This window comes from Paroedura picta, chromosome 1, assembly GCF_049243985.1.
Source record: "Paroedura picta isolate Pp20150507F chromosome 1, Ppicta_v3.0, whole genome shotgun sequence".
In the NCBI taxonomy this organism is placed as follows: domain Eukaryota; kingdom Metazoa; phylum Chordata; class Lepidosauria; order Squamata; family Gekkonidae; genus Paroedura; species Paroedura picta.
This window is the reverse complement of record NC_135369.1, coordinates 176,102,929-176,119,587: the sequence shown is the minus strand read 5'-3', so window position 1 is coordinate 176,119,587 and position 16,659 is coordinate 176,102,929. Positions and strand designations below refer to the sequence as shown.

Below are 16,659 nucleotides of genomic sequence, written 5' to 3'. Positions count from 1 at the left end.
TCACCACATTCCCCTGAATGAGTTTTGTTTGCCTTCTAAGAATATCATTTTCTTGCCTGGCTGGGTGTATGTGACCAGTCCATGGAATATTTGGCTTCTGGTGGGGACTGTCTCAGCTGGCGTTGAAAGTCCCAGCAATGAATCAAGAGGAACTGAGCAGGAAAATACATAAGACTTGATCTAGCGATATGTCAGAAAGGACGGTGTGGGTTTGTTCCATGCGAGTTTGAGAGGATATGGGTGTCTGTCTATATTACTAAACATTATATTTTCGAAGCTGCAAAAGGAAAACCCACCCGTTACCTAGTTTGCGTACCCTGGAAGTATTCCTCCAATAGGAGATGGCCCTCAGCCAGGAATGGCTAGAGCACTGGCAGAAGAAGCTGTGGCAGGAGGATGGTGCAAGTCTTTTGACTCGCTCATTGACTATTATGGGATTCTTTCCCTTTAAATTTGGAAATTTGGGCCAATGGCTTCTCAGAGCAATCCAAGGAGGGAGTCACTCAGGTATTTCCTACATGGAGAGGTGATTGTGTGGTTAATAAAGTTTGCAATTTGAGAAGGGAGGAATGCTTCTCTCTCTCGATGGATGGATGGATGGATGGATGGATGGATGGATGGATGGATGGATGGATGGATGGATGGATGGATGGAGAGGGGAGTGCCACATAGCCCCCGCCCCCGCTCCTAAGCAGCCCATTCCTCCAGGGGAACTGATCTCTGCCATCTGGAGAGGACCTTTCATTCCACCGGATCCCCAGGTCCCATGGTACTGATTGTAGCTGAGAGAGCACATAGATCAAGCTTTCTCTATCAGGTTTTTGTGAAACCCTGGAGTTTCTTGATGGCCCTAGAAGGGTTTCCTGAATGAGTGGGAGTTAATTATTTTTAATATATAATTTGCTATAAATTTATTGGGTGATATGACTATTTACATATTGACCTGCCCCCACCCAATGGACAATGATGGGCCTGTAGCGGGAGTAGGAAGAGGAGAGGCCCCAGGTGGGCATGTACACTGCTATGCTTTCCAACCGTACTCTCCATGATTGTGCCACTTCTGGGTTTTCTCAAAACCAGAAGAAAATTTTGGTTTCTCAATGGTAAAAAAGTTGAGAAAAGCTGATATTGAGGGAGTAATTCAGAAATCCAGTGTAAGTTCATTTTTTCAACAACTGTTTTTGATTCACTTTGAGACTGAACTGAACTGCAGAACCTAAAGGTTTTTAGTTCTTCAAGCAAATTTTGCTGTCAATTTAATATTTTCATTGAAGGAAGAAACTGTGACAAGTTTATGAATTATTTCATGTTTACCTCCAATTCCAGGAGATTCCCAGACCATACCTGGAAGTTGGTGACCCCTGGGTTAGGAATGTTACTAGGTTTGGAGGCAGGGTCTCAAGAATCTGGTGGAGCAGGAGAAGAAGTAAAGGCTGCCTGCCAGCACCATGGGACCCAGCATAGACTTTCCTTCCTTCCTTCCTTCCTTCCTTCCTTCCTTCCTTCCTTCCTTCCTTCCTTCCTTCCTTCCTTCCTTCCTTCCTTCCTTCCTTCCTTCCTTCCATGATTTACCCTTTCCCCATATAGCCACCACCCAGGAAGGCCACAGTGCAGGTGTACATCCTAGCACCAGTTGTCTCCCTGGATGCAATGGGCTTTGCCTCTAATACAGATCGTGCCAACACAGATTCCGATATGCTGAAAGAAGTACAAGAGGAGGTGAGAGCGATTTGTTCTAGACCCTAAAATGGGTCCCGTTCTAGCGTACGTGAGGGGTTGTGGGGTTTTTTAGTAGCCCTTCTCCTTCACTGTTCTGGAAGACTGACAGGAGAATAATATTTTCAATATGCTCTTTTTTATTTATCTACATTCTGTCATGATATACTTTGATGTAAGTTTTTAATTTTGTTGCAGCTTTCAGCTGTTCTAGCAGTTACCGTTCAGGGTCAGCATCAAGGTTAGCCACAGTAGCACAGAACAATTTCCTGCTCTCATAGCCCAGGTAACATTTGGATGAGGATTACGCCTTACCCCGTTTTCCAATAGCCAGGGACATTATTTCTAATGAGCTTTAAATTGCTTCTAGAACATCTATGGCGCAAAGCTTAGTGTTGTCATCCATTCCAACCCCAGCAACTTAATAAAATCTTTTAAAGTCTTTTTTTCTTTTAGTTAAATTGTTCTTCACTGGGTAATAAGTATGATTAATTTTTAATAAATTGCCAATTTTAATAATGGGATGGATTTTTTGCGGCTCATTCTTATCCCTTGCTCCTCCGTACAGAATCCTTGCAGTGTGGATGTTCTGCAGGTCTGCAATCTGGCGGGTCCAAAAGTTGATGAATGCCACCCCAAAACCTGCTACTCTTTTTGTTTACTTTTTAATGATCTGGCCGGTGATATCAATAAGTCAGCTGCCCTGTGAACAATTTGATTTGGATGCTTTGAGAGCCCTTATTCAGGGTTAGTGCAACCGACGGGTGATTGCAGCAGGCTTATGGTTCAAGGAAATAACTTTCATTCCCTACAAGGCCGTCATTCCTACTTCTTAGCGCATTGTGGATTTCTGTGCTGTGCATTGAGGCTATAACACTTGTACTGAGATGCAAGGTGTCACGGCTGTTTGTGCCAGCTACCCTGTTAATAGGAACTCATCCAGGTAACATATGGGATCCATGATGCCTCTATAATCCTGTGTGCCTTTCAAGACAGAGGCGAAACATCTCAGAGGGAGCACTGACATGACATTATCAAAAGTGAAAGACCTGAAGATTAAAAACTCCAGGTTAAACAGAGAGGAGTGAGCTTTTTATGTCACTCTTTACCGCTGGAAGTCCTGAAGCCCAAGCTTTTACCAGCTGTATTGGCGAGTCAGAGGCAGCATCATAGAATCATAGAATCATAGAGTTGGAAGGGGCCATCTAGTCCAACCCCCTGCTCAACGCAGGATCAGCCCTAACCATCCTAAAGCATCCAAGAAAAGTGTGTATCCAACCTTTGCTTGAAGACTGCCAGTGATGGATCATGGAACAGAATTATAGGGGATGGCATTGTTTATCGTAGAGTCTCTAAGAAAGGGCATATGACATATTAGGCTTCACTTTTGGAAATACTATTTTGTTGGGAGTGGGCGGCACATGGAAGGTGACCCAATATTTTTCTTCTGCCTGCTTGTCTTCTGTCTTCCGAAACAGCCCTTCCTTTCTGCCCTTGGACGCTTAGAGACATTTTCTCCCTGATTTCTTCTGCTTCCTTAACAAGGTAGTTGGCTAATTCATCTTATTGGCTGCTTTGATAATTTTGGACAGATCCAGGGGTTTGAATAGGTTCCACCAGCTCGGTGATGTGACATTCTTTAAGTTGTCTGCGGGAACATTTCTTGAACGAGTGGCATCTAGTCCTGAGATTTGTTTATTTATTATATATTTCTAATCTGGCGCTCCCAGCATTGCTAGCTCACAACAGTTCACAATAAAACACATCATAAAACATACAGATCAACATCTTAAAAACATAATATCCTAAAATTCACAACCCCCAAAATACCTAACAATTAAGAATGGCTGTTGCTATACATAAACTCCTTCCCCAACGCCTTTCTTTAACACTTGCCTCTTTAATTTATTGTTTATTAGATTTAGAAACTGCCCCTTCCTATATAGTCTTGAGGAATTATTTTCCTCAATATAGCATTTAAGTTTTTAAAACATGTCTATGCCAACAGCAGTTTGCCAGCTGTCTTCTTCTACCAGGCTATAGAAGTAGGTTTCAGCATAACCAGCACCTCTTCTGGCTTTTATGAAATGTAATGCTGAGGACTTTGGACAATCACTGACTAGTTCTTTGAACTTTTTTGCAAACTAGAGGCAAAGCCCATTGCACCCAGGGAAACACCTGCACTGAGGCCTTCCTGGGGGCTGCGTACATGGCAGAAGTGTAAATCAAGGGAGGGAGGGGAGGAGGGAGGGGAGGGAGAAATGAAGAAACGAACGAATGAATGAACGAACCAACACGGCTTGTGATGGGTCCCATGGTGCTGGCAGGCAGCCTTTACTCCTTCTCCTGCCCTCTTGAGGCCCCACCTCCAAACCTCAAGAAAATCTCCCTCCTCCAAACCTTGAGAGGGGAAACTCTGTGGTACGGATTCCCAGAGAGGTTGAGGGATGGCAAGCTCCAGGTGGGACCTGGGGATTTGCTGGAGTTGCAGGCCATTTCCAAGCAACAGAGATTGATCCGCCTGGAGAAAAGGGCTGCTTGGGAGGGGGGACTCTCTGGCTTTGGATCTCATAGGCCCATTATGCACAGCCGCCGAAACGGCGATTTCGGGTCACATGGAAAACGCGGAAGGGGAAGATGCGAAGCACACCGGTTATGCACGGGAGGGGGCGCGATGGCGGCAAAACCCAGAGTAACCGATTATGCACGCGGCGATCCCGGCGCCGCTTCTGGTTGCACCCCGGTCACCCGGAAGCTGCACTTTCCACCACGTTTCGCTGATGCGGCTTTTTCGGAGGCATGCACCGAAGCTGCAGCCGGTTGCAGCCGGTTCCGTGCGTTATCGGTGATTTTAGTCGCCGCCATTCCACCCCAAATGTGCGTTATTCCCCCCATGCATAATGGGTCATAGAGATGCAGGGATGCCAGGCTCCAGGTGGGAAACAAAGAATTTACTGCTGTGTGGCAGTAAATCTTAATAACAATAAATGAAAATATTTAATTGATAGCAAAATTTGCTTGAAGAACTGAAAACCTTTCAGTCTGTATGTTCTGCAGTTCAGTTCATTATCAATGTAAATAAAAAAACAGTTATATGTTAAAATCAAACATGAAAACGTTGCTTGGCAACAAACTTACATTGGGTTTCTGAATTACTGCCTCTGTGTCAGCCGTTCTTAGCTTTGTTACTACTGAGAAACCCCTAAAATATTCTTCAGGCCTTGAGAAACCCCAGAAGTGGCACAGTCGTGGAGAATACAGTTGGGAAACATAGTAGTATACATGGCTGCCTGTGGCCCCTCCCCTTTCTTATCCCCTAAAGGCCCTCTCCTTTCTCATCCCCTAACTTGGGGCATGCTTGGTGCTTCATATTCCTGGTGCTTCATATTCCTGTCTGTTTCTCATGTATGAACAGGAGCACGGACATATCCATGGATGCATTTGCCCAAACACCATAGGAAGGAAGCTCCTTTTTTCTTTCTGTCTTGCCTCAAGCAATGCTGTGTTATTTAGCAGTAGCACTAAGGGCTCTGCAGAAGAAGGGGGCGTTGACTGGTTTATTTGGGGAATTTCCTGCCTTCTTGATGTGGGCCAGTGAAATTCCTGGGCATCTTCTTTCTTCTCTCACAGTGGCATCATTGAATGTAGGCCACCCAACAGGAAACTGCTTTCTGGCTGCCCGAGGCTGCCCTCTTCGTTCATGTCCATCCTCATCCCTCCTTAGGTGCCTACAAAAAAGAAGGTCCCACCACAGAAGTGTATCGGAGGTAGCTGCAGCCCCCTTCTCGTCTTCTTTGCACAACCTGCAGTAATGCTCCTCTCGTGTCTGTTTTGCATATCCTGAGGTTGAGGTCTGCAGATCCCTTTAAGAAACACTGGAATAGAATATTCATGGACTTTTGAACATCACCTTCACAAGTGGAACATTTAAAGCTTTCTCTCCCAGCATTACCTAAAGGAAATTTGGTTTTTTAAGTGCTCGATGTCCATCACCATGAAATGGGTTTTGTGCCTGCCACCATTAAAAAGATCCAATTTTTTTTTGTGAGCTCCAAGTAGGCATCACCCCCTACTAGGAACGCATTACACCACTGTTTCAGAAGAGCACAGAAGTTCTAAAAGAGAAATGTGCTTTTTTGTAGCCTGGCACAAGAGTTGGACCTTGCAAAGGAAGCATTTGTCTTGAGAATATGTGTGTATAGTAATCCTCTGAAGTGACCCAGTGCTCTTCCCTAGCATAGGCGATGTTTGCAAGGCCCGGCATATAGAGCCAAACTCAGAGTTGGTGATCTTGCCTTCTAGTTTGAGCATGCAACTTCTGTTGAAACCTGTTTATGTGATTCCTTTCTAATGTTGTTACAAGTATTCCATAATATGAAATTCAAAGTGCAGCTGATCAATAACGGGGAAAATGCATGCAAAATGAAAATGTTAAGTGACAAGAGTTTCCGGGATTTTCAGTTAACTTACATCAGTTTCCTTTTTCTCTCCTTCCCCCCCCCCTTGCAAACAGGTAATCAGATCCTGTCCCTCGGGACGCTGTCAAAAGATCAAGTTTATCCACTGAAACTCAAGGGTATTTCCATCTGTTATTCTGCACTCAAATCTGCCTTGTGTGGAAATTATGTCAGCTTTGGAGTCTTCAAGTTGTATGGGGACAACCACTTTGACAATGCACTCCAGGCCTTTGTCAAAATGCTTCTCTCGGTATCCCACAGTGACTTGCTAGTAAGCAATTACTCATCTTGGGAGTCTTTATGCAAAATATTTAGTCACCACCAAAGGCTTAAAACCAGGAGTGGGGGGGGGGGGGGGGGGAAGGAGTCTAGAACAGCTTGAATGCATTTTTTTTTTTTTTTTTAGTCTTGATTACCCGGATTTATTTCCGTTCCTACAATAGAGAAAAAAATCACATGATCATATCAAGGGATAGGGGTTTACTTCAGAATATTTAAAATGACAGGAGAAGACGAGAGTTGGCGGAGTTATTTTGCGTTTCTGCATCAGCCCTCCCAAGCGGCAGTGGGATTGCCTCGCTGCTTAGTGAAGCATAAATCAAGCCTCACGGCCTTGTTTGCTGGGGTCTAGTTGGGTTCACAGCCATATTGCGGCTTTTGTGATGAACAAGTAAGCGCATTGAGAATCAAACTAGGCATGGGTCTAAAAGGAGGAGTTCAGCTTTCTTTTTTTTTTTTTTGCTTTAAGGAGCCCATAAGTATGGGGAGTTAAAATATGCCCCTTCCTCCACCTTAACCTCATATCCATGTTTTGTTCTGGGGTGGGGGGGAGTTTAAACAGTTCTCTTGTGTATGAACTTATAAGTAGGTATAAGTAAGGTAGGTATATAATTACATGTGGCGATCCCCCACCCATGTGTCTAATTTGGCAATCCTTTAACAAAGGGACATCTTCACTAAATTGATAGGAAGGAGATAGGGAGAAAGCTGTTATGCTCTCCTGCCAGCATTGAATAAGATCGAGTCACCTGGTTATTAACACCTGGTATTTTGGGGGTTCAAGTATGTTGAACCCCAAAACTACCAGTATTTCCTGATATTCCCAAATCCCTATTCCAGTAAAGTATTTTGAGTTGGTAAATATTCGGGAATCCTGAATTTTTTCAGTTGCATTATACTTCGTAAGGACCATCCTTCTGCAGGGCCTGCAAAACGGAGCTCTTCCGCCAGGCCTATGGTTGAGGCCGGCGCCCCCCCCCCCCCTTTTAGATCGGGCCTCCCCTTTACATCTACATCCGCAGTGACCCCTGGTTTTTTTGATAGTTCCGCCGCCATCAGGTAGGGTGAGTTGGGTGGGTTGGGGATTGTTTTAGGTGTTTTTGTACTAGGGGTTTTATGCGGGTTTTACATGTTGTTACCCACCGTGAGCCTCAGGGGAGCGGCAGGCTAGAAATATAATAATAATAATAATAATAATAATAATAATAGTCAGTGGCTCCCATAGAGTATAATGGAGATCTGGGGGTATCTAAGACTCTGGAGAGACCTTTTTAAAGGTAGAGGCATTGAATTTGAGCATATCTGCTGGTGCCTGTCCTCAAAAAAACCCGTCATGTTTCTTAAAGATTAGACCAGGGGATCCATTTCTTTGGAGGTGCCCCCATCCTCCATTGCTTTCAGTGAGGGAAGGGAATATGTTTAAAGGGGATTATGATCCTTTTAAATGCTTTCTCCAAACCACAACTGAACTCTGAAGGTGTTTAAAGGGCTCACAATACCTTTAAACTCCTTCAGGCAGTGAGTTCACCTGCAAAGTATTTAAAGGGACTATAACCCCTTTAAATGCTCCTTAACTTTAGAATTTTTCAGTCTAAAGGAACAGCTGGAAATACAGATATTGTATTTTTCATATTTTAGGTCATATTCAGCTGAACACAACCCCTCATACAAATTACTATGATTTGTATTTTTGTTCATACTTGGGTTGTGATTCTGGGAAACTGAGGAGGAGCATATTATTTAAGCCACAGCAAAAAAAAAAATGCTGCAACCTGTTACAGAATAGAAGAGTGTTTCCTCTCTTCTGCAGATACTGTCTTCTGCTGTGTTAGCAGAGGTTCAGAAGCAGATGTCCTGCAAACCACTTCCTTGGCAAAAAATGTAGGAAGACCCACCAAAACACTATGTAGAGTGAAATTGCTGGGAATCCTCCCTGCAAATAAAGTTTACATGCATACTGTAGAAATACCAAATTGGAGAGGATGGTCCTTCAGTTTGAAAAGGAGGAAGTAGGTGACCTGCCACCTTCCCCTCCCTTCAATAATTGTTGGGTCTCCAGCCAACATTAACCACTTCCTACAAATCTGACCTTGCAGAAATCACCCGCCCAGTCTAGGACTTTCTTTAGCCAGTTAAGTAGCCAGTAGCAATAAGTGCTATGACTGCTCCAGGGGCCCCTAAACTGTGGCACAGGGACTTGGTATAATCAGGAAGAAGAGGAAAGGAAAGAGGATCTCTCAATCTGTCTAGCTTTAATGAATAAAATAACGTATTAAATATTTATTATATGGTGTGCACATATAAAATTAAAAACGTTAGTGAATCACAGACTGCATGATTTACAACCATTCCTAGTGGATGAGTATGTTCTATGGACCATGGAGTTTCCAATAGCTCTGGATGTGTGTAGACAGAGTCGAATACCAGATTGAAGTTGTGTGAGTCCAGGCATCTGGAAGAGCCTTACATATAAAAAATGCATCTGTGTTTGGCAAGTGATCATGCTTTAACTGGATGTCCTTTGGGGTTATTGGCTAGCCCCAAGAGGATGGTGGTATAGCTATCTCTTGGGAATCTCCAGAATTTTTGTCATTACCTATGAATGGGGAAATGGTTAGGAAAGGATAAGTAGTTTTTTTTCCTAAAATAGGACAGAATGACACTGATAGGAGAGTGCTTAAGCCTTTCCTCCAACACTTCTCATGCAGCTTCAAGCAAGGATGGATGTTCCACTCCTCTTCATCATCATAGTGTGACCCTTGGCCACTCCCCTTCCCTCCCACCCCTGAACCATCATTGGTCATGGGGGGGGAGGGGCAAGTCGCCATGACCATGTATGGTCATATCACCCAATAAATGTTTAACAGTTTTTAAAATATATACTAAAAATTAACTTCTACCCCTTCAGGAAACCCTTCCAGGGCCATAAAGAAACCCTAGGGTTTCATGAAACACTGGCTGAGAAAGCCTGTTCTATGTGATCGTGCCACTTGAAGCCTGAAGAATGTTTCGGAGGTTTCTCAATGGTAAAAGAGTTGAGAAAGGCTGGCCTAGAGTAAGAAGGAAAAGATAACATCTAAAAGATCCACCAGTGCTGTAAATCACAAAGGCTTGTATATTCTATGGCAGTAAAGGTAAAAGGTTTTGCATGTGGGCTGAAAATTCCTAGCTCCCAGCGCCTGTCAGTAATCCACCCCGTGCAAACAAAACAAAGTATGAACCAAAAAAAAAAAAATCATACAATTTCTCACCTATTCTCCCCCGTCTCTCTCTCTCTCTTACTCACAGCAATATCGAAAACTAAGCCAGTCCTATTACCCACTCTTGGAATGTCTTACCCAGGACCACATGAATTTCATTACCAGTCTAGAGCCACACATATTGATGTACATATTCACTTCGATATCAGAAGGACTTGCCGCATTGGGTAAGTATTCTGCAGAACTGAGCCGTGCAAGAGCAACTGTGCTGCAACGTGATATCCATTTTCTATCCCTGCGCTATCTCGAGAATAACACCAGCTTATTCACAAAGGCAAGTTCCTCTTTGTGAATGCTTTTAAAACACTCATTAATTAGTGTCTCCCTGCGTTGAGAAGGGAGCTGGCTGGAAGGAACAGTAGGAGGGGTAGTCTTCAGCTTGCCAGTTTCATGCTAAAATCCCATGTAGATTTAGCAGAGCTTGAATCTAGAAGAAGAAGAAGAGTTGGTTCTTATATGCCACTTTTCTCTACCCGAAGGAGTGTCAAGCGGCTTACATTTGCCTTCCCTTTCCTCTCCCCACAACAGACACCCTGTGAGGGAGGAGAGGCTGAAAGAGCCCTGATATTACTGAAGAAGAAGAGTTGGCTCTTATATGCCACTTTTCTCTACCCGAAGGAGGCTCAAAGCGGCTTACAGTCGCCTTCTACAACCCAGTATAGCCACAGCCTGGAGTAAAGCTGGAATCCTGTGGATCTGAAAGCTAAGCTGTTTTTAATTTGAGCACTATGGATCAGTTACTCTGTGGATCAGGCTGCAAGCAATTGAATGACATTTTATTTACTTAATTTGCACCCTGCCTTTCTCCCCACTGGGAACCTGAAGCAGCTATTCTTCTTTCCTCCATTATCCCTACCACAACCCTGTGAGATAGGTTAAGCTAAGAGTGCATGTGACAAGCCCAAGGTTACCCAACTAGCTTCCATGGCAGAATGAAGATTTGAACCTGGATTTCCCAGATCCTGATCCATCCCTCTAACTCAGGGGTGGCCAAACGGTGGCTCTCCAGAGGTCCATGGACTACAATTGCCACGGGCCCCTTCTCACGGTCATGCTGGCAGGGGCTCATGGTAATTGTAGCCCACGGACTTCTGGAAAGACACTGTTTGGTCAACCCTGCTCTAACTTGCTACTCAACGCTGGCTGTCATTTGCACCCGTTGGGTTTCCCTTTATCAGGGGTGGCCAAATCACATTGGCTCAGCTGGGGCTTTCTCCTCTTCCTTACAGCTCAGTAAACAGGAGCAAACTGGCCATTGAAATTAAAGGGTATGTTTCTGGTGGGCCATGGCCCTCGAGGGCTGCTGGCACTTAGGATCAAGCACAGCCAAACCCTAGTTTGGCACTGCCAGAACTACCTGTTTCAAATGTGGTCAGCAGTAGATACCAGCACACCAGTTACCTCCATCAGTACAGGAGTCAACAGACGATCTGTCCCTATGGATATTTCCACCAGCTAGGTATGAGCCATGTGTTCCTTATGGCATTGATTTGTAGTGTCACCGGGGCCGCTCATTCTGGCTTGCTTCTGGGTCATTTTAACCATCCCAGTCTAGAACCAATAGTAAACCTCTGACTACCAGGGCTGGGAAACCGTCTCAGCTGGGAATGTCTCAGCTTCATTGGTCATTGGCCTCCCAGGGCAGCTGTTTGATCACTGTGTGAAGCAGGATGTTAGAATTGATGAGTTTTTCTCAATTTTTTTACCGTTGAGGAACCCATGAAACATTTTTCAGGCTTTGAGAAAGCCCAGGGATGATGTAATAAAGCCACACCTTCCTGCCACGCCCTCAGAAGGAACATGTCACCAGAAGTGACTTGCTGCTCCTCCTCCCCTCTCCCCTCCCGATGGTGCAGTTAAGTTACAATGAGACTACTTACCTCTCTGGACTGCAGTCACTACCCCATGCAACAAGTCTTGGACAGCAAGGATTTGTGTGGCCAGGGCCCTGCCCTATTCCCACCCTCTCCAGGTCCATCGTTGGCCATTGTGGGAGGGGAGTCAACATGACCATGTATGGTCATATCACTCGATCGTTTTTTTTAAATTAAAACTATATTTAAAGTTAATTAACTCCCGCCCAATCAGCAAAACCCCTTCTGAGGCCGTCGTGGTTGAGAAAGTCTGCACTGCGCTGATCCAGCCAGGCTCTTCCTCTCCGTCAAGTGGCAATCATAATTTTACCATGCCGGAACAGTTGGCAAATACAATTCGGCAATTATGTATAATGCTCTCAGATGCGCTAACACTGAAAGCATTAAGTGCGCAAGCTATTTCCTGTACTTAGTAAACCAAAATGTGAGGTTGTGGCAGCAAGGCAGTCAACATTTGTAATTTTTGAAATTTATTATCTGAGAGATTTATTTCTCTTGTTTTTTTAAACTTTGTTTTATACTTCCTCCCCCCCCCCCTCCAATCTTTGGTCATTGAAAAGTTTGGTGAATGAATATAATGCTTTGGAATAAACAACAGAACAAAAGCTCTGAAAACCCCGCATCTCAACGCTGTTAGTTGTAATTTTTTTACCCCCACAAAATCTGAATAGATACACTGAGAGTCTGTAGTTTGTACTCTGTACAGTGCAGTAATGTTTATTCCTTTGGAGTACGCTGGTTGTAAATCATGTGTAATGGTAGCCCTCCTCTCAGCTTCATAGTAAACACTTCAACAGTCCTTTCACAAAGTGTTTACCTGGCTTTTTCACGGCTGACTCAGTGAATTGAAACCTTCTAATGCTTCCTGTTGGCCACGTTCCCACTCATCGCCACGTGGAAACCTTTCTCATTTCCTGTGATTGATAGCCTGTTGCTATTCGTTAACCAAAATGTTCCCTTTTCTGTTCAGCCTTCTTTTTATATACACACTAGGGGCAAAGCCCGTTGCATTCAGGAATACAATGGGTCCTAGATTTGGGGGGAGGAGGTGTGGAAGAACTCTGTGGATGGCCTCCCCCTCCCCCCAGGACCTGGAAAGGGTGCAGGAAGCTGTTAGGGAACTCACCAGCAGGGACAGCTCTTACGCAGCAGGGATCTGCAGCCTCAGAGGAGAAAGGAGTGGTCAGGGGTGGTGGATGGAAGGCAATTGGCTGGCCGCTGGACAGACAGGCAAGCCAGTTGAAGGAGGAAGCACTTGGGGGCGAGACAGCTGCCCAGAGTGGGTGTTAAGAGCTGAGTGGTACTTAAGCCATGAGACCAGCTCCTCCTCCTAGGCCTTAACAGTAATATTAATTAGAACATATATCTATTACAGTGGTCCCCAACCTTTTTATCACCGGGGACCGGTCAACGCTTGCCAATTTTACTGAGGCCCAGGAGGGGGGGTAGTCTTTTGCTGAGGGACGTCGCTGTTGCCGCCTGAGCTCCTGCTCCACTTGCTTTCCCGCTGCCGCCCCTGACTTCCAACCGCCCGCTGGGGGGCACTGCTAGCAGCAGCTGTGCAGTGCAACGCTGAGGGGGAGCCCCAGCCATGGTGGCTGCTGGAGAGCACCAAAAGTGAGCCGGCGGCAGAGTGGCAGGGCAGCCCCTGGGGCAGCAGCCGGGGAGGAGGAGCCGCAGCCCGGTACCGGTACCGACTTATCGACAGACCGATACCGGTCTCCGGACTGGGGGTTGAGGACCACTGATCTAATATGTATTGGCTGATCAAGGCCCTAATGGGTTTACCTTTCAAGCTGACTCGCTGTCAAGGTGATCATTCCTGGGCTGTGTTAAAGGAGACAGAATCGCACTGAAACCTCTTCCTCTTATTTTCATCTTAAATAGAGAAATACACTTAATTGACGGCGCGCTCGGCAGCGCTTCGACAATGGCAATCTTTCCTCCTTCCCATTTCTGTTTGTTCATAGATTGTACTGTCCTTGGGCCCATTCAGATATTTCTAAACGGCCGCCCCCTTCGCGGCCCTTAGGCAAAGGAGAGTCAACTTGGATACCAATCCTCCATCCTTTTTATCTCATCCTCCGGAATGCCAGTCAGATTTTCCCAGGCCGCACCGCTGTAGACATTTCCCCCTCTTATTTACCAGAGCAACAATTGTCATTTTCCCCCCTTAACTTGTTTGTTATTTGTTGTTTGTCTGTCTCAGCCTTGAGTAAAATGTGATAAGGGCTCCATTCGGCTTCAACAAATGACCCTGCTTGTCCATTAAAATCAGCATGGGGGTCCTGCATAGCGTTCTCCTCCGTTACGTCCTTGCAAGAGGAAGAAAAATGAGTGCCACAAGCATCCTTGATATACAGTTATGGGAAAATATAAGTAGCTCTTAATACTTAAATTGCATCCTCGTGAGCCGATGAGAGAGTAGGCTTCTCCACTGTGCTGCTAAGATCACTTACAGAAGAATATAAAATATCTACTTGTACCGTATCAGCATGTTTAGAGCAGCTACTGGTTTCCTAAATGGACGCTGGTGATTTACTTTGTGTTATTCAATTTTAAAACAAATAGAGTCAAAGCGCTGGTTTAAAAGTACTGCAGAGTCCGCTTATGAAATATGCATTTCCCAAATACATTCCGTGAAGCTGATCGTGTTCATTACTTTCGTGTGCCGTTTACAGGATAGGAAACTTTTAGCAGAGGAGCCATAAAGGGCACGGTCCTCCAGCCACATAAACTGTCTTCACAACGCCCGCCCTCCACCCAGTTATTCTGCAGCAGTTTCTAAATACTTAGGACTCAATCCGTGTTCGGTTCTTAACATTACATAGAGGAAACCTAAACATGGGAGCTAAAAAAACCCTAACATACTCGCAAAATCCCCCCCGCCCCGGAGCTTGGTACAAATATTGAATGGAAACAATGTATTTTCTGCTGTCAATCGTTATTTTGAATTGTATTACGTCTCTCAATTAAGCAGTTCCTAAGTGAGTCTTGGGTGGGGGGAGAGGAGTTCTTAGGGAAGACCATCCTGGTTTGGATATGGGGGTCTCCACTCTCCTCCATGTCATACCTATGGAAAGGGGAAAAGATTGCCCCTTGCCACATTGGATCCCTTACCATTTGAACAGGATATATGTACATACATCCCAAGGCTCATAAACCTAAATAAGCAGGGCAGTAGATCTCCCGGATAGACAAAGCAATCCTAAGTAGGTCTACTCAAAAGCCTACTGAACATGGCTGTTCCCTGGAGTTGACTTTCAAGAAAGTGTCCTTAGGCTTGTGAAAATCCAAGAAAACCAGGACCTGTGGCCACCAGGTGTTCATCACTGCTAGAATGGTATGTCCATGCATGGATGTGTAGAGACTTCAAGTTTATCCGAAGGGGCAGGAAGGGCAGGCACGCCACCCGAGAGAGGTCAAGGGGTTGGCATTTTTGTGAACGTTATTGGAGAATATCACATCAAGCAAGGGCCATTGTAATGACCATTCAAAGATTAAATTTGCTGTTTCTCATATACCACCGAGCCACAGTAGTCTGGATCAGCTGGAAATACTTAAATATTTAGAGACATTCATTGACCCCCCCCCCAAAAAAAAAACCACAAGCTTCCAATTAAGGACGGAATTAAGGCATACCATTCACAGAAATGCCAAAAGGCCAGGGAATGAAACAGGAAGCGATTCCTTCCTTCCCCTGGTGGCCAGTTACAGTAGTTTTAGCTCTGTGCTTTAAAACAACTACAAAGTACTAAAAGCAAGCCCTAAGACACCTGGCTGACTGCATCTCCTGGTCTCCTGCAGCAGCTTCTCTTCCGAAATGGATCGTTATGATATTTATTTGGCATTAGGTTATTTAAGACGGCCATCGTTGTACCCAGCATGTACCACAAAAACCCAGCTGGAAACGGCCAGGACCTTAAAAGGTTGAGTGCCTGTATAACATCAGTTAATTACAAAATGATACGGCTTTTATGGTGCACAACTTAAAAGCTTTAGAAATTAAAAACATACATACACAGGCTATGGCAAGAACAGCGTAACATGCACTATATAAATCAGCTGTAGACCTAACGCGTTTCGGCCCATGGAGGGCCTTCTACAGAGGTCTGATTATGACACACATTTATTCATGAAACAGAAGATATGTACAGCAGCCACTAAACGAACCAAAATAAGAGCTGTAAAATAACACAGTCCATCAATGGAAGATGCCTATTTATCAGTTGTAATTTCTCAAGGGCTGCTCAGAATTTCAATGGTGTGTACAATTGTTAATGCATGTATTGCGATGAGCCTGAAGAACGTTTCAGGGGTTTCTCAACAGTAAAACAGTCGAAAAGGGCTGAACTGGATGGCCTGCACAGCCCCTTGCCGTTCTCTGATCCTGTACACATTTTGCTCTTTTCCAGCATGGAGGGCGCCTTGCGTTAGAACAAATGTCATGTAGGCTAGCGATCCCCAACCTGTGGGCCACGGACCACATGTGGTCCTTCGACTAATTGGAGGTGGGCCCCGAAGGACGCCTCCCCCCCCCCGACTCTTTACTTCATCCCCCCCCAGCCCTTTACAACACACTTCATTGTTGTGGCGTGTCTGTATCTTATTTTGAAGGGATGTCTAAACATTGCCATAGCAATCAGAGAGCGTTAGGGCAGTGGTTGAGAGTAGAGGAGTAAACTACCCCCCCCCCACACCGGGCCTCAGTAAAAGGCGTTGAGTGGTCCCCGGTGAGTGGTCCCTGGCGTTGAGTGGTCCCCAGTGATAAAAAGGTTGGGGACCACTGATGTAGGCAACAACCCTGAGTTTGTTTCATGGCCTCAGAGTGCGAGATAGAGGTCAATCTGCCTTGCTCAATTCCCTTCTTTCTGGAATTCAAAATACCTTCCACTTAAGCTGTTTAAAGTCAGTACTTAATGGAATGAATTCTGTGTGGCAACAGCGCTCCGTTGAGGGTGAGGCTAGTGGCAGAGCATTGGCTTTGCAGGACCGATCCCCAGCATCTCCAGGTCAAGGGATGTGGTACGAGGTGACATGAAGGACCTATGCCTGCGACCATGGAAAGATCCA

The 16,659-nt window shown here is 45.1% G+C and overlaps 1 protein-coding gene across 2 annotated transcripts in view; it reads left to right on the top strand.

Annotated features, from left to right (window-relative positions):
• Nucleotides 1–16,659, top strand: part of RANBP17 (RAN binding protein 17) — a 270,399-nt gene that overhangs the window by 203,884 nt on the left and 49,856 nt on the right. For both annotated transcript variants that reach the window (XR_013226934.1, XM_077312908.1), the window contains exons 23-24: nucleotides 6,230–6,444; nucleotides 9,741–9,879. Coding sequence is in view for 1 of the 2 variants with exons in the window: in XM_077312908.1 (XP_077169023.1) it covers nucleotides 6,230–6,444; nucleotides 9,741–9,879 (354 nt within the window). In the remaining variant the exon portion in view is untranslated. The remainder of the gene's footprint in view (nucleotides 1–6,229; nucleotides 6,445–9,740; nucleotides 9,880–16,659) is intronic.